Source organism: Thermobia domestica, chromosome 15 (genome assembly GCF_964235325.1).
Source record: "Thermobia domestica chromosome 15, izTheDome1.hap1.1, whole genome shotgun sequence".
In the NCBI taxonomy this organism is placed as follows: Eukaryota; Metazoa; Arthropoda; class Insecta; order Zygentoma; family Lepismatidae; genus Thermobia; species Thermobia domestica.
Window position 1 is genome coordinate 170,158,292 of NC_137468.1, and position 23,622 is coordinate 170,181,913.

The 23,622-nt window shown below is 35.7% G+C and overlaps 1 protein-coding gene across 1 annotated transcript in view; it reads left to right on the forward strand.

Annotated features, from left to right (window-relative positions):
- The window catches only part of LOC145671352 (dnaJ homolog subfamily B member 6-like), a 60,707-nt gene that overhangs the window by 13,148 nt on the left and 23,937 nt on the right, over positions 1-23,622 (forward strand). Inside the window, exons 3-4 of the mRNA XM_081740402.1 lie at positions 10,519-10,628; positions 19,119-19,304. Of these exons, the coding sequence (XP_081596528.1) occupies positions 10,519-10,628; positions 19,119-19,304 (296 nt within the window). The remainder of the gene's footprint in view (positions 1-10,518; positions 10,629-19,118; positions 19,305-23,622) is intronic.

Genomic DNA, 23,622 nt, shown 5'->3' on the forward strand with positions numbered 1-23,622 from the left:
TGCCCTTTCCCCAGCCCCCACTTTTAAACCCTTATAACTTCGTACCGGAAGTGGTACAAACGAAAATTTTTGCGGTACATTCAGGCACAAACCTAGCACAAAGGATTGACGTAAATTTTGCTTTGAAATTTTTAGGTGGGTGGGCTGCCGTTTCCCCAGCCCGTCACTTTAAAACTATTATAACTTCGTACCGGAAGTGGTACAACTGAAAATTTTTGCGGTACATTCCGGCACAAACGATTAGCATAGTTTTTGTTTCGAAATTCCAAAGTTGCAGACTTCCGTTTCTGCAGCCCCTCCACTTCAAAACCCTTATAACTTCGTACCGGAAGTGGTACAAACGAAAATTTTTGCGGTACATTCCGGCACAAACGTAGCACAAACGATTGGCATAGGTTTTGTTTTGAAATTCTTAGGTTGGAGGCTGCCGTTTCCCTAACCCCCCACTGCAAAACACTTATAACTTCGTACCGGAAGTGGTACAAACGAAAAAGTTTACGGTACATTCCGGCAAAAAGGTAGCACAAACGATTGGCATAGGTTTTGTTTCGAAATTCCAAGTTTGGAGGTTGCCGTTTCTCCAGCCCCCCACTTTAAAACCCTTTTAACTTCGTACCGGAAGTGGTACAAACGAAAATTTTTGCGGTACATTCCGGCACAAATGTAGCACAAACGATTGCCATAGGTTTCGTTTCGAAATTCCAAGGTTGGAGGCTTCCGTTTCTCCAGCCCTCCCACTTTGAAACCCTTATAACTTCTTACCCGAAGTGGTACAAACGAAAATTTTTGCGGTACATTCCGGCACAAACGTAACACAAACGATTGCCATAGGTTTCGTTTCGAAATTCCAAGGTGGGGGGGCTGCCGTTTCCCCAGCCCCCCACTTTAAAACTATTATAACTTCGTACCGGAAGTGGTACAAACGAAAATTTTTGCGGTACATTCCGGCACAAACGTAGCACAAACGATTGGCATAGGTTTTTTTTCGAATCTCCAAGGTGGGGGGGCTGGCGAAATGCACCTTTATATTTGATTTTGTAATCGAAGTAACTAGGAGTATATGGGATAGTTATTTCGTAGGAAAATTGTATCCCCTATAAAATTTTGAAATATAAAACCATTTGCTCAGAATGAGTGCTTATGCTAACAGGTAACAGAAAATAGTGTCAATTTGTAACGTTACATTTCACTTTGTCTTTGGAATAACCGAAACCTGACAGTAGATATTAGCTTCCTAAGAAAAGGTTGCCCCTGTGTCAAATTTTTTTGAATACGAAGTCATCTTACCGAAAGTGAATGCGTGTGCTGAACCTAACAGCACAACATGTGCTAGTAATGTGCCATTTAGGTGTCCCAACTATTTTTAGGTACCCGACATTTGGCACATATGATATTCATGTGCTAAGTATGTACTTCAGCTACCCACAGTTTTACGTACTTTTTACACCTAATTGATATTTGCAACAATGTACCACAAATATAGCATTTATATACCTGGCTCAGTTTCGCACTCTAAGTCATTTGTTTTTATGTCGTTATTTGTTACATATATCTGTCATCTTCTAGGCATGTCTTTTAGGTACATACTGCTTCAGATACCTAACAACACAAAATGTGCTTGGCATATGCCATTTAGATGTTCTAAATTCATCTCCCTCATTTGATGCATTTGTTGCTTCTTTTTCTAAGCGATTGTGTACTAGAAGCAACAAGTGCATCAACTTTATTAGATGGTAACTGTCGCCGATCATTTGAAAGTGAATATGGAAGAACCATGAAATAAAGTAAATAAACAATGGTCATGTTGTTATAAAATTACATTGCAAGCAGATTTTTTATCTTATCCCAAACGGTTATCGTCGAATATACGTTGTTAACCAAATTCAAAAAACCTCAACAATTTATACCTCGTGTACAATTTATAGCCGTGACCAAGTTGGAAGAGCACGCGGCTAGTAATCCAAAGGTTGGTGGTTCGCGCCCATCCTGGGGAACATTTTTTTACTTGTGTGAAGAGACTAATATTCATTATTTATTGACTTTCGTTGATCTCCCACAAAATCATTTATTGTTTGTATAAGAATCATGATATTCTTTAAGACTTATCATCGGTGTTGTGAGACTATTCTTTTTTTCTTCCTAATTACATAAAACTATTTCTTATGTGTCGAAGAACGCTAGTCATTCGGAAGTCTTAGTTAATGAAATTCATTTATGTCTGAGATTAGAGATTTAAAGTGATTTTTTAGACTCAACGTAATGTAAACACATTACGCATATAGGCGATTTAACGTATTATAGGTGAGTAATTTTGTAATTCATTGACGTTTACATCATAGGGAACATACCTAGAACATACTAAGCACGTTCTCCAGATACATGTCAGGCATGTGCGTAGGGGCGGACATAGACTGTGACTATCACTTGTCATCCATGTCTCTCAGAGGTTCATAAGGCACATACTACACATATTACCATGTACCTGAGGGAACATGATAGGCAGATGCCTGCTATGTAATTGTGCTGTTAGGGAAGAGATAACAGGGAATAATATCAATTTATAATGCAACATTTGATTTTGAAGTAACAATGAACCAACAGAAGGTTTATTACTATTATTATTATTATTATTATTATTATTATTATTATTATTATTATTATTATTATTAAAAAATATTAAATTCGTATCTAATTTTCGGATATAACTATCTCGCACAAGGTGACTTTGTCTGACATGAGGTAACACTGAATAATATCAATGTATAATGTAAGATTTGATTTTGTCTTAGAAGTAACCATTAACCGAAATTGAGATGCTAATTTCGAGGGAAAATGTTACCCCTTACATCTTGTTATATATTTGTATATACATTGATATGGTATGATTTTACGTTCAAATGTTTCAAATAAATGGCAATTCGAGGTTTCCCCAGCCTGTTTGCTCCTCGGCTGTTTCTTTGCAGTGTCCCTTTATATGGTATGACTTATCTTTCAAGCTTTTGTAGATAAATGGGAATTACAAGGTGTAATAATTCTCTAAGTTATTATGAAACCCTCGTCGAGCGTTTCTTTAATAGATATATCTTGATATGGTGTGCTTATCAGTTCAAATATATCAAATAAATGGGAATTCAAGGGGGGTAAAAATTCCCTCTATTATTATTCCCGAGTCATCTGGATTTTCCGTAATGCGTCTTCTGGATATCGTATGATTCAATGTTGAATCTCATCAAATCGAATGAAATCAAATGTTTGAGTTTTACGTCCGACGTGTATTCCTGTTTGACTATGGGAGAGGATGAGTAAAGCAAATGAATGATGATGGGAGAATTAGTGGAATGAAAAAGTGGGAACAGACGGGTGTACCACTAGAAAACCCACGAACACGATGTTACCACCACAAGCATACTTGGTTGGGGTTAGAACCAAAGACCCAACTCACTTTGAGCACTGTTCTAGCAACGCTTAAACCTTCTACTGTTATTCTGGGTATACTTATGTGTTGTTTAGGATGTGACTAAGTCCTAAGCTCGAGCCTTAGTAGAGTCAAGAGCTATAGTCGAAAATTCACAAAAATGTAGCAGTAGAATAGACAGTAATTCAAATTTGTCAGCAGTGAGAATTTGGTGGTCACAAACATTTCACGGTGTAGTCTGAGGGAGTGATGCATAACACCACGCAACGGCTGTATAATTCAGAGAAGTATCTCACGACGATAGCCTAAAGGTGGTTCATTTGCTTCTGCATAAAAGCTAGGAACTTAGCTAGTACGAAGAGCAATAACAGCTACCTGAATACTCAGTTAATAACAATCAGGTTATTTTAACAGGGAAGACAAAACTGATGAATAAACAATATAACAGGTCGAACTGGATCAAAATTTGGCTAAGACACAATTATAAAGACATAGTACAGTTAGAAAGTACACGAAATAAATTCAGATCTCTTAGACAAAAGCACTTAGTAACACAAATAAGAGGTGCCCATTTTAAGGAATGATAAAAAATGGAACCCAAAACTGAATCGTCTTAATGAAAGATACACAAATTCTACCAGATCAACAAGGTAGGTTCGTTAGTGGTAGAAGGGTACCTACTCTGTTGCAAGTGAAAAAACCAAAAGCTTATCTTCTGCGACCAGCGAACATGACGATTTTGCATAAGATGAAGCTGTATAGTAATTTCATGAGCGTATTTTGTGTTGCAATAAATAACAAGTCCGTGTAAAGCGGTCCAGAGACAATAGCCTAGATCTGTCATTGATGACGACATTGAATAGTATAACAATGAGAAAACTACGTAGCGAAACATCGTTTACCAGCAGAAATCGCTCTAAAAACAGCAACTCTCAGACTTTTAAAAATAATGTTCATTCCTAAAATACTTTATAGTTTTGTCATACCGCTAGGAAGACCACACTCTTACAGCTATTTTAAAATGTATTGCCGAAAAGTAGTGTTACAAGCCTTTCCCCACAAAGATATCTATATCTATCTATCTATATATATATACAAAGTGTTAATGAACTATACCGACAATCTGTAAATGGCGATTCTTCACATCAAAATAAGTTAAAAAGTCTTATAGACGTGTCGGGAAAAGTGTATGATTTTCAAGTTATGGTTGTCCAAATTCGCGAAAGAAGCCAAAATTCAGGAGGCCCTCCTTCAAATTCGAGAAATCACGGAGTGGTGGTCCCTTATCAGCGTAAAGGAAGTCACGCATACATAATCGAAAAATGCATATTTCATTAATGTTCAATGGGTGTGCAGAGTATTCCCTGCAGGGTGAAATTCCCAGACATGCTATCAACCGAATTTTCAGATATCCTATGGTTTTATAATTGGTCCAAAGTTGGCAAACGATAAGCTTTTACAGCGGTGAACAAAGAATCCTTTGGGGCGATGTCGCAAGTGTTAAGGATCGTCGACAGCACGGTTTCTCGTACTCGGGAAAATGCATGCTGCGATTTTTTCTTTCACGGTTATAACCAAAGAAAACGTGAAATATACAGGACGAAATACATGGCATCATACGTTATTCCGAACACAAAAAAGCATGGAGCTTCCGGTTCCTAACACTTCTACTTCCCTCCGAAGCATTGGATGTCGATTGTTGTGAAGGTTTACCTCGTGCCTACTTTGGACACTCCTTGAAATTAGGGTATATATGAAAACTGTATTGAGCGCATATTTGAGAATTATACCCTGACAAGAATACCCTACTCACCTATTGAAAATTGATGCAATATGCTGTTTTGGATTGTGTATGCTTGATTTCCTTTACACTGATCAGGACCATCATCTACAGTTTTTGGAATTCCAAACAGGACCTGTTGAAATTAAGCTTTTTCGCGAATTTGGACAGCCATATCTCTGAAACTATGCACTTTTCGCAATAGATATATATGAGCTCTTTCTCTTATTTTTATGTGAGGAATCACCTCTTACAGTTTGTCGGTATAGTTCATTAGAACAAGATCATTATAACAAACGTTATAAAACATTATATATATATAGGTCCGCGGTGGCTCAGTGGTAGAATGTTCATCTTTGGTGTATGGGGTCTTTGGTTTGATCCCAAATAGTACAAAGTTAACTTTGTGGTAGACAGGTACCATGTGTGTGGTCTTACTCTGGTTCTAACGTTTCCTGCCAGATACAATATTCCAACATTTCCTTCATTTCTCATCGTCACCGTCTCTTTTAGCGTAACCAGCATAATCCTAGGACGTAAAATGAACTATTTCATTTTCATTTCATATATATATATATATATATATATATATATATATATATATATATATATATATATATATATAGAGAGAGAGAGAGAGAGAGAGAGAGAGAGATACAAGCGTGTTTCCATGATGCTGTGCAAAACTCAGAGGGATGAAAGCTGATGCCAAAAGAAGTCAGGATAGGAACAAGTGTCCGGAAATGCGTGGTTTTGGAGATAAGGCCCGCCGACAATTTGTCGTAAGGGTACAAACCTGGTCATAACTTGAAAATTAAATGTCGGATTAAGGTCCGGTAAAAGGCAGTGTGCATTATTTTTACCTGCATATTTCATTAATGTTGGAATGGATTGACAGCATGGGCGGCGCAAGGTTAGTCCCTAAAAAAATATATAGGATATTTCGAGCATCTGCAACAAACATGCGACAAGAAATTGGAAACTGTGTTCATTACAGATGTTTCAGATAGTCATGATGCCACTAGCTTAATTATGAGCTACACATAGTAGTATACGTACGTGATGGTGATTGTGCACGTAGGAAGGATGGAGAGGGAGGATGGTCAATCACAAAGGAAGGAATCCGAAGTGAGGAACTTCTACTAGCACATGCGACTAGTGGCACGGTAGGAGTGTGAAAGAAAGCCGTAGCAGGGCGTCAGTAAATATATCGCGCAGAGATGGAGTGGGTAGATAGCGTGACCCACGAGACATCGTGACCCAAATCCACTCTGACCCACCATACCATATGAATCGACTCATCAGTCTGACCCACGAATTTAATATTGTACGAGTGTGTGAGCTATCGTGGATGGCTGTGGGTCATTGTGGGTTGCGTCATTTCTTTAGTTAGTATTAGTTGGTTGTGATTCGTAGGTCATAGAAAGACTTAGGCTCTCAGTTGATTCAGTGCAAAAGAGAGTGTCGTCTTGTGCGTATAATTTGTGGGTTCGTTACATTTAGTTAAGTGCAATCGTAGCAAAGCGGACGATTTAATAATCCGCGAAAAGGTTGAAGATATCGAGTTAGATATACCACATCTCCCAGCAATAATATTATTTAGCAGAAATAAGTTTCTCGTTAATCCCTTTCAGTAATTGAGATACGTACTAAATAAGAGTATTTTCATATTGAATGTCACGTATTTACGCTCAATCATAACGTATTTACTGGATATTACTGCATATAATTACTGTTGAGAGAAATTAAATTTCTGTAACCTCTCAGTAACAGACAAGAATTCATGTCCCATTGGTGTCCGTTATTCAGAAGTTTCAATGTATATATATGACAACAACATACTGATGATGGAGGAAGGCCTCTGGAATTAGTAAGATTGTGTGTGATACGCCGAAAAAAGCAAATTCTAAACACAAACTTGCTCATGAGGGTAAAACGCTCAATATCAAAACAGACGCATGCTCGTACAGATTATAGATACATATTAATGGGCCTGTAGCTTGTGTCTCTTATAGTAACTTTTTCTGGTTTCAGAACGGGAAAAATCAGAGCATCAATCTATATATTGAAAATCACTATGTATGTGACTCTAAATCTCCTCAGCCGCCCGACCGATCTCGATCAAATTTGTAACATGGATGAGATTCGAGACTGGGCTGTTTTAGGGTATTCACTTTGTTGGTAGAACTGGGGGTACTGGGAGGGAACATAAAAAATAAATAAAAAAACTTAATAACTACTGAACCACTCGACCGATCTTGATCAAGTTTTCAACATAATGAGGTTCAGGCCTGGGATCGTTTTTATGATTTAAATTTGACGGAGCAACTCAGGGAAGGGGAAGGAGGGGAAGATATATATAAAAATCAATTTATATAAGACACAAAGTGATTATCTTTATAAGTTGATAACTCGAACTACCCGATCGATCTGAATCAAATTTTCAAGGTACATGAGGTTCGGATTTAGAAATATTTTTGTAATTTTACTTTAACGGTAGATCCAAGGGGAAGGGGAGGGGAGGGGACGTAAGTATAGAAACCAATAAAACCTAATAACTTTTGAAACCCAACCAATCTCGATCGAATTTTCAATATATATGAAGGTCGGGCCTATACGTGTTGTTTTCGTTTCACTTTGACGATCCAACGTAGGGGAGGGGGAGACATATATGTAAAATATTTAAAATAAAAATGGCTTCCTTTGTGACTTCATCACTCTTGAACCATCCGACTGATCTCAATCAAGTTTTCAATATACATGAGTTTAGACTCAGGGACTACTTTAGGCTATTCACCCTGACGATGCAACGTAGGGGAGGGGAGAAATTGAAAAATGATCAAAAATCACCGATATTAGTGTTTAATCCACAGTTTTCGGGATCCACATGTCATCCTACCAGAATCATAAACATATGCCGTAATGCAAGATATGATTGGCGCAGGAGTTTTGTAATATATAATAAGATGTAAAAACAATTACTAAATCAAAGTTACACTACTCACAAAAGAGAGAATCGAGTTGAAGAACCGTGAAGGAGAACATTATAATACCCCAAACGTTACAATACCCCAAATTAGTGTTACGGAAATTTAAAGCGTTTCTGTCATTACTGGTACGAAAGCGATTAACTTCACCGAATAATGGAAAATAAAATACATAAAAAATAAGTCCCGATTTTGGCTATATTTGTTGGATTAGGCTCAATAATTTCACCTGTTGGTAGTGCAGCTACACTAGTACTGAAACAGTGTTTATTTCTGTAGGAAATTCGACTCAGACAAGTCACATAAGTTCGATTCTGAGATAGTTTGCTTAATCTTTCTAACTATACCGCTTTGAAGGTTTAATTTAATGCTTACACGAAGAATGCTGTGCACGAAGAATGCTAACTTGTTGAAGATTATTAGCAGCTATATGCAGTTCAACGGTTACAAGAACATGGCGGTGAGCCAGTATAGTTATTGTATTTCACAAAAATCATCGCCTAGATATTGTGGAATACGAGAACCGTAGAACCGTAGAACCGTAGAACCGTAAAAGGTGTCTCTGACAGTCTTCTCAAATAGATTTAACTACCGCATACAACAAAAGTTATCAGGAAGGAAAACTTACTCAGCTCCCAGAATATTGATCAGTCAGCATTCTTCAACGGAAGATAATGTTTATTATTAATAGGTTGACCATCAGTGATCAATGGAAAATGTTCACTGCAAGAAAGATCACGAAGAGTCTGCATGTGACGGAAGCTATTAAGGAAACACTAACAGAGAGATATCAATGTATAAGTAAATACTGTGTCCAGTAGAAAACTGAAGAACAGTATAGTCGTCCTACTTCATCTAGGAATTTTGGTAAATGAAGACCACAAAATCGTCAATTCGGATGCATCCCCTTAACTGATGGTAAAAATTCATTCGTCCGGAATTGAAACTCGGGCTCAAGTTGGAAAAAATTGTGTTGAGGAAAATAACACACACTATTGCTGCTCTATTGAACGCATCTGACAAAAATGATATGTTATAATTCATGTGAAAATTTCTGCTGATTATATGATTAAAAATATTGTGATGGATTGACTTTACCTTTATAAATTTAATCTGAGGCCTAACGTACAAAGTCACTAAAACTACTTACTAAGTCAAATTTAAAAGTAGATAATATATTTACTGTGAGTACCTGCGATATGTTCTGTAAGTTTTGTTTTGCTATTGTTATCGGTATTTGTTAACCTTTCAAATGTATTTTCAATAACATTAAAAAACATGTACAAAGAAAACTGAAATGTCGAAAGAATTGCCTCCATATTCTGTTCTTTGTATGATAAGCCAGTCCCCTTACAGAAAAATAAGACATTTTGTGTGAACGACATATTGAAATAAAACTTTGGCAACTAATGACCGGTTTGCCCAATGTGTACAAAAGATTTTTGCTGTCACTTGGACACGTCTTCGTTCTATCTGAAAACAAGCTTTGTGTATCTCGAAATTTCTACTTATCTTATGACCAGGGCCTGTATACAAGGAGATCGCTCATTGAACACTTGCAAATTGTGACTCAAACTAATCGAGTAATCCTTGCCTTTAAACTTTGTTTCAGTTTTACGTTGTACATATAATAGAACATACACTTAATTAAAATCTCGATATTCATTTATAAACAATCTGCAGTATATCTGAAAAATGATGTAGATTACCAAATATATATATTTGAGGAATAAGTATTAAGTTACATTTGGTATTAAAATTTTACATTTTCAGACGTCGGTAAATTAAAAACTGAGTGGCATGGTAGGAAAAAACTTGATAGCCTTCATAGAACTCATTGTGTATGCCATCTTTCTCAAAATTATTTAAACAATGTAATAATCGTTTTCAATTTATACAGGAAGTCTTTTGTAAAAGCACAATTAAGATGGAAAATTTGAGGTCGTCAATAAAAGATGTATTTGTGACGCATTAATTTATCACTCTTGTTCTTGTGTGTGTTACTAGTTGTTTCGGCGACCTGTGTTAACTACACACGGTTTATAAAGTGATTATTATAAGTTGAAGAGTGAATAATACATGTCAAAATAACCTATCAGTAAGCTTAATGAACATAGACAGTAAAATGTTCAATCTTAAGTGTTTTCAAGTAATTTCGCTTAGGAAAATTAATTTTAGCTAATAAAGGGAAGCTCCCGAATATTTTTGTTGTTTGAGAATATAATGGCAATTCGGAAGTCGGTTGTTCAAAGAAATTAATATTACTTTTATTTTTTAAAATACGAATGTTTCACCATCAATTTTGCTTTCCTAAAATATTACTAATTTCATTACAGCTACAGAAAACTGGCACTAAAATGGCATCCAAACAGAAATAAAAATAATGCAGTGGAAGCAAATAAACGATTCAAAGAGATCTCCAAAGCGTTTCAAGTCTTGTCAGATAGTAAGTATTTTTTTAGAGTTTTTTTTTTAGTTATATATACTCGTAAATTCAGTTTCGCTTAATATTCTTTTATCAGAATTTGGAATGCATTCATGTAGAACGCGAATATTAAATGTTCACCAAAATTTATCAGATCTCCTGCTTACTTTGTTAGCATATTTGACTTTTTGCTGGATATTCCTAATTTACTGAAAGTGGATTTGGTCGCTCGTAGAAGTTAAATGTTATTTGGATTTCATGTTAAATTTAGTTCAAAGATTGATATACTCCTATTAAACTAAAGCATTAAACGATCTACAAGCAAAGCATCTGTAGAAACTAAGAGTTTAGGTCTCAAATTATCCTTCCGCTGTTCGCAATCTCACCATTTCAGGGCAGAGCGTCAATGTGAAAGTACGTTTTCAGAGAAGCACAGACAACTTGGGTTGAGTTGCAATATGTGACGAGTATGTAGTATGATCAGTCATACAATTTATGATTTGTCTAAATGTGTCAGCAGCTATAATTCACAGCCGAGTTGGTGAAATATGAGTAAATATATAATGAGTGTCTTTAAAATAGTACGAAAATTAGTGCGACAGTATAACAAAGCGCGGAATAGTGTTCATGATTAGGATCGCTTACAGAATTTGCGTGCAAAGCATTTCTTCATCAACCGAATCGTCATCCCCTACATCCAGATTTCCTTGCTGACCAGACCAAAGCCTCGAGATAGATGATGCGTTCAGACATGTTATAATCATGTTAACATTAGGTTATAATCAAAGGTGGCATCGTTCTTCAGTATAGGAATACGAAGTATAGTCCTTCTTTATGACAAACATTTCAACAAGCATAACAAATATGTTTTAACATAGTCTACACTGTATATGTAGTTGAGTGCAAAATAAAATGTTATTCTGTTACATTTTGCGTCATTTTAGCTGGATTACGGAACTTAATCTCTTGATGACCCCTCTATGTACATTTGATCAAAACTATATAAGTTCCCAAAATTCCTTTCTAATCGTACATTTGAGTACATTGAATGCTTTTAAGTAAATACAATTTCCTGTTATAAGTTAGCACTAAGGAATTACTACACTACTTGAATTATAATTTATCAGATACTGTGCTCTATTAGCAAAACACTACTATTATCTGTGTTCCATTATACAAATAAGTAACTTTAAAATTACTGCCATCCAAAGGCAAAACACCGTATCTGCAGATTTGGTCGAAATTGAGTTATTAAGAGCAGGCACATCAGAAGGACGTTTTTCATCAACTGACAATAGCAGAAAGCTGTATCTGCAGAAGAGGCCGAGTTATCACAGACAGACAGTTGCCGTATCTGCGTCTGAGGAGAGTTTCCAATTACAGAAGACCGCGTCTACATTTCTATTTGCCACTGCAGCGGCGGCAGTTACGGCCTTTTGCCATTGTTGCAGCACTCGGGGCGTCAAAAACAAAAGCAAGAAATATAGTATATGTTGTATATGGCACGAAAGCGTTTGCAAAGCAGAGTAAATTGCGTCCCCTTGTTGGCAGTGTATATTGAAATTGAGAGATGTGTCAAAAATTCGGTTCTGGGCAGACAAGTGCAGTGCTCAAAACAACAATTGGATCCTATTTACAATGTGTGTTCATGTCATCAACTCTACTACGGTAGTCCTTGAAGAACTTGAAATATGTTTTCTTCCTATAGGTCATACATTTATGTCTGCGAATTCCATTCATCATGGCGTTGAAGCACAAACGAAACGTATGAAAAACGTGTTCTATCTTAATTATTTCAAAGTGTGTTGAAAATGCAGTGAAATCGCACCGACTGCATAAGATGCAATATGACATGTTTGTGCATTTGCCAAATGAAGCTTCCCCAAAGAAACTGAAGGAAGATTCGCGACCATTTTTAGGTCGAATAGTCTCTGTGTGATTTCGGAGTAATTCGCGGAAAATGTACGTACTGTAAATATTCGAATGACACACAAGCTAAATATAATGAATTTGATTTCCTTAAGGTTGAGTTTACAATCCCATTGTCACTCCAACATCATGTTGAGCAAAGAGGGATTCCACAGGGGAAGAAAGAGGACATTCTGGAGAAATTTTGCCCGTTAATGTTACCCTCACGCCATGATTTTTGCCGCAGATTAGCAACTGCGATTGTTGAAGATCTTACTGTTAAAACAATAAAGCCCAACTTATCCAATGTTAGTTAAAAAATAAGTTTTTAAGTAAATCTAGTATAAAGGAAGTCCTGAAAAATTTCTCTTCGCAAACAAACAAAAGTGTATAAGTATGTGCGCAATGCATAAGGTCCTCTCGCTTGTCCAAATATGGTCTTAAGATGTAACGTTGAGGGTAAATTCCACCTTAATGCATTCCTATCCACAGTCTCTCATGGTTAATTTTAGAAATTATTTTATCCATTGCGTTGCGTTGGTAGTTGGGAGCACCAGGTTGGCACAGACTGGCAACAGTGAATTCGTTCTGCGCTGAACGAGAATATGAAAATGATCATACGAATGCATTTAAGTTTGAAACATACCCTTTATAGTTCGTAGTGCAACAAACAAGTATAATAACTAATAATAAGTGCAAAATATATTATATAGAAATGTATACATTCATCAAGTATATTAGAAAAATATTTAAAAAGCGCTAAACGTGGGACGCTCACTCATAAAGTCGTACCTTATAATGAAAAGAAATGGAATAAAACTGGATTATCACAAATCAGATAAATAATATAAGCAAAAGGTGAAATGAACAGTTAATAAACACGTTTACGCGATTTCAACAGATCCTAAAATAAACGTAAATTCATACAATTAGCACAAAAAATAACCGTCATAAGTGTGTAGTGAAATTTCGTCCAATATACTATATTGGACGAAATTTCACTACACACTTATATAAACTATTCACTACACACTATTATATAAAAGCGTACTGTCGTTTTTAGTTTTTCGAAATTTGTCGTTTTTTCGAAAAAAATTCGTTTTTCGTTTTTTCGAAAAATTTCGTTTTTCGTTTCTTTGAAAAAATTCGTTTTTCGTTTTCGAAAAATTTTCCATTTATCGTTTTTCGAATTTTTTTTCAATTTTTGTTTTCCGAAAAATTTTTCGTTTTCCGTTTTTCGATGATTTTTCGTTTCTCAAGAAAGTTTTCGGAATTCATGAAATGATAATGTGGAAGGAAATGGAAATACCCCAGGAAAATCTACGGACAGGATGTTGTCTGCCACGAACTTACTTGACCTTGGATCCCACGCACAAAATGTAACCGTTCTAACACTGTAGCTACCGTGCCGCCTTGGATTTGGGTTTGAAAATATAGTGATCAAAATTAGTATGGTTATGGACTGTGATGTATTTAGCACGCACGTTAAATATTATTGTGTTTGGGACTTTGGTTCCAGAGTTATTGCTAATCAAATTTGTGTTTTAAGTTAGTGATATCAAAAAATCTCATTAAGACGCATTTGATTAAACTCAAATGATCTTGACGAAAGTTGGTAGGATCGTAAATATTGACGAACTTGGTATGTATGAAAGCTCAGTATAAAATATTATGGTGTACACACTTTTTGTTCCTGAGTTATTAGCTGTCACTGTTAGGTTCGGAATCAGTGAAATCAAGAAATGTCATTAAAGCGCGAAAGATGGAGCTCATCCAATTTTTACCAAATTTGGCATGGTGGTAGATCTTGACGAGCTTAAGGTAACCAAGAAAGATCTGTCGCTTTTTGACCCAACACCTTCGAACATCGATATGTAACCTAAGACTACCTGGAAGATCAAAAATAGTCTCCATCAGCATCGACGACCTTCTGCCAACGTTTTGGAAGGTCATGTACTCCATCGCGGTAGAACTTGGTGGACCATGAAGCGAAGAAGAAATCAAATGCATTTTGCGCCTCTACTAGAGATTTGAACTGGCCTTCTCTAAGATGATTGTCCAAGGAATGAAACAGGTGATAATCGGTCGGTTCAATATTCGGGGAGTATGGCGGATGCAATAGTGTTTCCCATCCATAGTGTAGAATTGTGTCGCGGGTCATCCTAACCACATGGGGTTAGCGTTGTCCTGTAACAGGAGGACCTTTTTGCGATTCAGAAGTGCTGGCTCCAAAATTTTAAGTTTTTTCTTGAATACGGCTCAACTGCTGACAGTACACAGTTGCATTGATGATCTGACTAGCTGGTAGCAGTATTTGTTCTCAAAATACTGTCCAGAAAATTTGCTTAGTAAAATCAAGCAATTTCATTAAAACGCGTTAAACTCATCCGATATTGGCCAAAGTTGATATGGTCATAGAAATCTTTGAGTTTTACGTCCCACGGTTATGCCGGTTAGGCTAAAGGAGACGGTGATAATGAGTAATGAATGAAATGGTGGAATGAAGAAAGTGGGAGGAAACGGGAGAACCCCGAGAAAACCCACGCACACGGTGTTTGTCCACCACAAAGTTCACTTGGCGGGGGCTGGGATCGAACCCGGATATGGTCATAGACTTTAATGAGTCTGGTACGCGTGCGAGCTCAGCACGTAATATTGTGATGTACAGATCTTTGGTTCTTGAGGGATATAAATTAGAAATAATAATCCACAAAGGTAAAAAGTGTAAAATTTATATTTTAGAGAATATTAAAATATAATTATTTACTAATAGTGATTATCAATGCGTTATCGACAATATATAAATAATTATCGAGGAATTTCTCTTCTGTCAACATCCTATAAAATCCTTTCAAATATTCTATTAGCAAGATTTGCCTCATACGCAGATGAAATTATTGGAGATTATCAGTGCGGACTTAGACGAAATCGATCAACTATCGACCAAATATTTACCATTCACCAAATACCCGGAAAGAAGTGGGAATATAATACACCGGTACATCAACTATTTATTGATTTTAGAAAGGCTTACGACTAGGTTAGAAGAGAAACATTATACAACATTCTTTCAGAACTTGGAATATCGAGTAATCTAATTAGATTAATTAAGATATGTTTAAACGAATCCCAAAGTAAAGTCCGGGTAGAAAACTTTTGTCCACGAGCTTTCACGTTGAAAATGACCTGAAACAAGGAGATGTGTTGTCGCCATTATTATTCAACTTTGTGCTGGAAATCGATATGAGGAAAGTCAAAAATAGCAACCAGGAGCTAGAGTTGAACGGTATTCACCAGGTTATGGCATAGCTGATGATGTAAATTTAATAAGGGATAAGAGGAGAACAATAGAAAGCAATGCAGAGATTTTATTAAACGCTTGCAGGGAAATGGGTTTAGAAGTAAATGCAGAGCAAACTAAATACATGGAAATACGTCGGGACCGTAATACGGCAAATTATGAATGCCTTAAAATATTAATAATACTTTTGATAAAGTGGATACTTTCAAATATCTAGAATCAATATTAACAGACGAAAATAATATTCACGAAGAAATTAAATGTGGACTAAAAGCAGGAAATTCATGTTAGTATTCAGTTTATAAGCTCTTGTCGTCGCGAATTCTGTCGAGGAGTTTGAAGCTTAAAATATATAAAACGATAATCATGCCTGTTGTTCAACATGGTTGCGAAACATGCCATACCTAATTGATACAACTTAATACCGTACTGTTACACAAAGTAACACAAATACATAGATATATTCCCGTACTCTGGGCTTAACAAGTTAAAAATGGTGGTTATGGTATGCAAGCTTCGCGGGTGCCTCTGGGTTTACTTTTGTGCAGGTCCGGTATGCAATAAAAATCGGTATTATTGCATAGCAAACACGAGCGGAGTGGAGCTGGAAATAGCTGCAAAAGAAACAATAGTGCAATTACATTTGTGTTCTTTCATTGGTTAATAAAACAGTATATTTTCTAATCACTAAGGTCAATATAAAAAGTAGTACCATAGCACTATACAATCACTCACCCACCTGCCTGTACGTTAATAATAAGAACAGTAAAATACATCCAATAAGACATAAACCAAAAACCGTTATACTGTGAATCACGATGGAAGGGAATTACTGTAAGGCAGTTTCGCCACCGATACTTCACTTGATGATGAAAGGGCAGCTTATCAATTTTGTAATGTATTCATTTCCTTTACGATTTTTATTAGTATTTCATTAATAGGTAGTAGTATTTACATAGTATGAGACGTTAAGTATTTTCTGTATTTGGCAATAGCTATGGACGAAGAATAAACAATATCGTTTGCAAAACGTTTAGGTATTTGTCAATCTGCTCCCGTGGAAACATTTACAGGTTTATACCGTATCTGCAAAGACACAAGAGATTTCCAACGACAGAAAGACGTATGTGCAGTTCTCACCAAATGTAGCCAACTGACGTCATACTAACAATCACGTTAAACAGCATGCTTTAAGAGGAACAAAATCCGCTATTAAGGATTTGGAGATCTTTGAACTAAGTTTATGGTTTCTTGTAAAACACGAACTCGCGTTATTCTCAAAAATACTTTTTTGTAGATACGGTGGTTTGCCTTTGGACGGCAGATTAGTGTATGCTTAGACATAAAATAACATTTAACTGTTCAAGACTGTATGAAATCACTAACTCCATTATATCGTTACACCGATATATAGCATATTCTCTTCAGAATGCAATTTAATGTAATTCAAGGTGCATTATCATGAGAAAATGCAATATTAAAACGAAGATCAATGAACACATTCCATAGGGAAAGAGCTGAGGAGATAATCATTATCTCCAATTTCTCGAGATAATAAACATAACTGCTCATAATATACGATTGTATGGTCTTTATAAAGAATAAATGAAGTATCTCGATACAATTTGCATTAAAGTGGAAAATCCGAAACTAAATACTGACCAAGAAAATTAAAATAAAATATGGATACCGGTATCCATTAAGCAGTGAAAGTAAGCGCAATAGTTGGGAACACTGAGATGTTAACTAATTTTATGGAACAAGTCTTATCTGTATGACAGGTTCACAGTACTTATTTTCCTTTTCTTTTCAATTTCATTGTCTACGTCTATACCTAGAACGTTTAAATTAAGAAGATATTATTCTAGTTATGATCACTGATGATTGTAGAAATTGCATTTATTCTCATATTGAGGATGTAGCGAAGTAAGACTTACTCCTTTTTTCATTGTCATTACGTATAACGAAGATCAATTAAATAATAATAGTTACAGTGACGAGCATAAGTAATTATTCATATTTTACAGCGTTTTTATCATTAACTAAGAAGTTGTCAACCAATATTAACTTAGTTTTCTTTTAAGGAGAAGCAGGGGCGTTATTTAGGGGTGGCAGGAGGGAGCAATTGCCCTCGTCCTGCAAGATTTTCAGGAATTCATATACTTTAATCGATTGTCTACTAATATAGTAGTGCAAAACGTGAAAGTCTTATCTCGGTGGTGCTCTTGGCCACCTCAATCGAAGTCTGAAATGACGCCCCTGAGTAAAAGGTACAGTACAAGTAACTCTAATATAGAATACTGAATTCAAATTGACTAATTTGTTAAACAAATGGGAAATATTTTCTCTATTATACGTTCTTTTACTTTCGAGTCAATATTTGTAGTTTCTTTCTTTGCTGATGTCAGTATAACGCAAATATACACGTAGTTTTCAATGGACTTTTCTTGTTGCCTGACAATTTGTCACTCATTAAGAGGAATATTAAAAAGCAACTAATCAGGATTTTTGTGTTCTATTCCCTTCCCTACTTGCTGAGATAAGGAATGACCAGTAATTGCAGTACTAAGTTTGTAAAAACGAAAGAACTACAATCTTTTTTTTTAAAAAAGCTACTGCATTATGAGAGCTTTCGCACGCGAAGCTTTATTTCTGTTTTCCTTGTTGCAAAATAACGTTAACCTCTACACGCTACCAAAAATCGTACTCGAAGCCTAAAATTATATTCTGAAGGAAATATGTACGGTGGTTTTTCTGGTGATCGTGCATGATTTTCTGGTATACAGTCTATTTAATATTATAAGTTCTTATTATTACTATTATTGTTATTATTATCACTACTATTATTATTATTACCTAAATTACGATTAGCCTGATTTCGGAATTGTTTAATTCATCGGAACCAAACGAGTCGACCCAGAGAAAGGATCGAATACTTGCCTGGAGGATTGAGATTTCAAAACCAGGGAATATGAAACTTTAGAACTTACCGCAACCGAAAGTTTCTATTCGAATGAACGAATCGTTGTTTAGAATGGATTGCAAGATATCGATTTCAAAAAGAAAACTACCCATAACCACTTTTCATGCATTATATGAAAGCTAGTACCATCTATATCTTGTGGCTTGTATTTCTTTACTGTGGGATATCCCAAACTTTTCCAATTTCCTATCTAAAATTTGTAAGGTGATGAAATTTTAAATTAACTGTCTCTTTTGAACATTGTACAGGTAGGATACGCTCTTCTTCCACCAAGTTCTTCAACTGTGTATTAAATGATATGTCTATTTGTTTCTTTCAGAAAAGAAACGCAAAGCATATGATGACAAGTTAAGCAAAGGAGGTTTGATAAGCGGCGGAACATCAAGTAGCGGTGACACCAACCTCGACGTAGACTTTGAGGAATCCCAGCATTTTGCTTTCCGAGATCCAGAGGAAGTATTCCAAGAGTTCTTCGGCAGTGGATCTGTTGATATGTTTCCACAGGGTAAAGTTTGCCTTACGTTCATTTGCGAGGTCTCACATATAATGTGAGTTGATTTTGAATTTAACGTCCCTTTCAGCATCGAGGCTCTTTGTGACGTAGACTAACTGATTAACGTGGAATCCGAACCACATGAACTCCCGCCTAGAATCGAGACTACGTCTGACACACTAAAGGCGCGTAAGCTAACCAATTAGCCACGCAGGAGCTTGTCTTACAAGGAAATGCAGTGGTTATAGAAACAACTATCTCAATAACGATGTTAAAAATTTAGTTTCCTAGCAGAAGAACTAATGTTAAAGTATGGCTGAATAACTTGTTTAACACTAGAAGAGTTTGACTCGCTCTAGTTCAGATTTTTTAATTATAACCTTTTTTTCTGATAGTTACTTTTAATCGTTTTCGCTTGCAAATATATTGAAAAAAAATCAAAAGTTTAGTTAAACACCTTTGTATGTTTCTGCTTGATTTATCTTAAATCAACAATAGTCATTGTTTCTTCCCTTATAGTTTCAAATATACATGCGTCGAACTACTTTTCTGATTTTTATGGAACTACGATATATGTGAGTTGTCATAATGTTCTAAAGTTGAACGTAGAAATACTGCTTATAAAAAAAAAAGTGACTTGCCTGGCAATCCTGTCAGTACATTACATTTTTTCATAAACGACTATATACTGGAACATATTCAGAATTGCACAATGACTGAAGCTGACAAATAAGTACAAAAACTTATTTTTAGCCCTATTTTACAACTAATTGAAACATTAATTTGGAATGTACTATTTTCATCTGGTGTATTCGATATGTCTGGCATTCCAGTACATTGCCTGTGGACTTAGCTTTGGAACTTACCGTTGGTAAAATGGCTATATAATGAAATCGATTCTGTGTGGAATTCTCGAGCAGACGTAAGGCTGCAACGCTTTGACTAGAAATCTATGTGTTCAGGGAAATCAAAAACTGACAAATTTTCTGCTTTCAACTGTCTTGAACACGTTTATTGAAAAGTGAATACGAAACGGAGTACCATGTTCAAGTTCTGTGCTGTTCTTGATCCTTGAACAGCTTTTCCATTAGTATAATTCTATCGGGTAGATAGAAATTCTTTATATTCCTTCAAAGCCGGATACATTTGGCAAATAAAACACTTCATTGCAATATACAAAGAAACTACATATGTTTTGAATGGATTTTATTATATGGGGAAAAAACGTTAATTAGTGAAAGAACAATGCACACGGTAGTGATAGTAGAAGACCGTGCTTTTACCCCGTGGAAAAATTTTCGCCCAGGGTACGTTCACTACGCGCTGGATGGTTGGTTGCTAAGTGGGAATAAAATATTAGGACTATGGCCATACTCTTAGATGCCTGTATAAACAAGATGAAACATGATTTTTTGCTCTTCTTCCCGTGAAAATTTATCGTTGCCAGGTCTTAAATGAATAGTTCGTATATTGGTAGTTATTTTGGACTCCGCCCAGCGTCGGCTATGAGCTGAGGCTGAGATATCCAATGATCGAAGCTTCCCATAGAAAATTGGATGTTGGGTTCCAAGTGAAAGTTATTACTGAAGAACTGATGATAATGATGATGATCCTCAGATTCATCGATTTTTGGTCTTAGTTGCTAAGGGAATATACAATTTCATTTAAAGTGGCTTTTACAGGAAGCACCGGATCAGATTATTCCATCTTTATTGATGACATAGATTGAGAAGTCGTATACTCAAGTCAAATATTTTGTAGACGTAATTGGAGTATGGCCTTGAGTTCACACGTGAAATCGGTTGTGGATAGTGAATAATGATGAAAGATTGTATAGGATTGGAAAAAATAATTTTAATTGATAGTTGTAACAGTATGTTTGTGTTCGGCGGTTCGTCTTCCGCTGGATTCAATAGCTGTGAATAGGTATGATCACTTGCTGTTTTTATTAAAATAGGTAAGTAAGAAAACTATAAATACGGTATTAATATTAATTAAATGATAATATTACTTGAAATTTTACGTCCCATGATTATGCCCGAAGCATTATCACTGTGTGTTATATCTTCGTTTAGCTACAAAGGAGCTCGAGAGACAAGGAGGAATAAAGTGTATTGTTCATAGTCTTTTAGTACTTGGCAATGGCAATGAATTCTGAGGTTAAAGAAAAACACATACACATACATACAAGCGAATACAAGGTTAGCATCTGATTGAGCTGTGAATATCTGTTTCGTATTTATGAAAGCTCCGTATCTTCATTGTACATTGAATTCGGCATTAAAAAAGGCATACTGGACATATACATGTACATACATACGTTGTGTAGTTTGAAGAATAAAATAAGATAACAGAGTATCTATTTGAGTTCGTTGATGTTTCGTATTTCATTCCGCTTCCAGCTGGCGTGGGAAACGTTTGGAGAATTGTCTGAGACCCAGATGTTGAACGCTAAACGAAAAGAGGCATCACTTGTATGTTAAAATAATATTATGAATATATATTTATTTTAACTATTTATATCGTGTTTTAGCTTTGATAATATCAAATGATAGAAAGCTTTAGGCAAAATTCCCCGATACACGAAGTGTTTGTTTCTGGCGTACAAAACATGAATGCTCTATGAACAACCGCCCTTGTACTTATGTAATATAAATAAAATAAAAGTGTTTATCTGTCTGTGTGCCGGAATGTGGTCTGGAGCCAGACGAGTGAAACGAAAATTATCAAAAATTTGGTCCAAGCCTCAGACCAAGACGAAGCTTTCTTTTAATATTTGAGTACACTCGAGTTCACGTTACTTTCAAATTTATTCCCCATGAGTTAAGGAACACCCCATAATAGAGGGTGGGTTATCGAAACATATACAAATATCTAGAGAGAGAGAGAGAGAGAGAGAGAGAGAGATGAAATCTTTCAGTTTAAGATCCCACAAATATACTTTTACGTTAAGTGGCGTTTCATAAGACCTGTTCATAAAGACACAGATGTGGACATCGTATTATCATCAAGTGTTACTGCCATGTTGGGATTGATTCAAACGTAGATTTAGAGATATATGCGGCAATGCCAAAGAGTTCCAAATTTACGTTTAGGACTTCAATCTAGAATGTATGTATATTGTGATATAATTGAATCCGTATTTGTTGCAGATACATACGCACTATTATTAGTATCATAAATATGAATCCTGTGAATTATACATTTGGAAGTACTACTATAGAAATTTTTAATCCTATACATTATGTACCTATAAAAAAGATACATTTTGAACCCGTCAAAATAGGTATAAGAGACAGTACAGGCTCTCCACTGGCATTTACTTTGGAAGCTGTATGCGTTAAACTTCATTTTCGGCCAGTGCAATATCATCAGCAATTATGAATAATCCATATTTACGATATTATTTAAAAACAAGCCCTTTCTGGAACTGGAAACGTTTATATTGATCACCTTATCAAGTTGGACATGGTATTGAAAATTTTCTTGGATGATGATTTCCGTCTGTCATGCCATTAGTAAAACAAGGAGCTAAACAATAGGAAAGAAATTATTATAATCTGGAGCAAACGTTTATTTACGTCATCATTGATAAACAGCCTATTAACGAATCCTTTCCTCAACGAATGGGTGAAGCAAGGTCCACCTTGCAAGGAAAAACTGAAAAAACTGAAATCGATGCTAGGATCTGCATATCAGCGAGGGAAAAGGAGAATTACACATCTTTCCATCCTTGGCCCTTCATTATTGCACGTCATCATGAGGAAGAAAAATAAGTGCAAGATACCGGTAGTCTATTTTACTTTTACTTGTGTTTTTGCAAGATGAAGAACGAAAATGCTTTACCGTTAGAACATTTGAAGAAACATTTGTAAGGTGGGGATGATGGTGGACAGAATTTAAAAGTAAAGTGGTGTCCCGGCGGAAATATTTATCAACAACTAGGGTGCCATAATTAACGATATACAGTAAGGAATTAATATGAATAAACTGTGTTCTGATGAGGAGGCCAACTTTATTGATTATAGAGTTTGGAACAACTAGCATAAAAAGCATGTATCGATTTTAGAATTACTGGCAAGTTTTGATTCACCTTCATTTAATGTGTTCCCATTTTATTAGTAGTAGTGTAATGTTTCTCTATATTCTGTATTTTTAATTTTACATAACAACATTGTTATTATTATATAATTAGTTTAGCAGAAGAATAATAAACAATTATTTTTATGTAACGCTTATTGATTGGCAAATGTCGAGCTAAAACTCGACTCAGATTTAAGTCGAGTTTTTGAATCGAGTCAAAGGTAATATTCTCGAGTCAAGTTCCGAG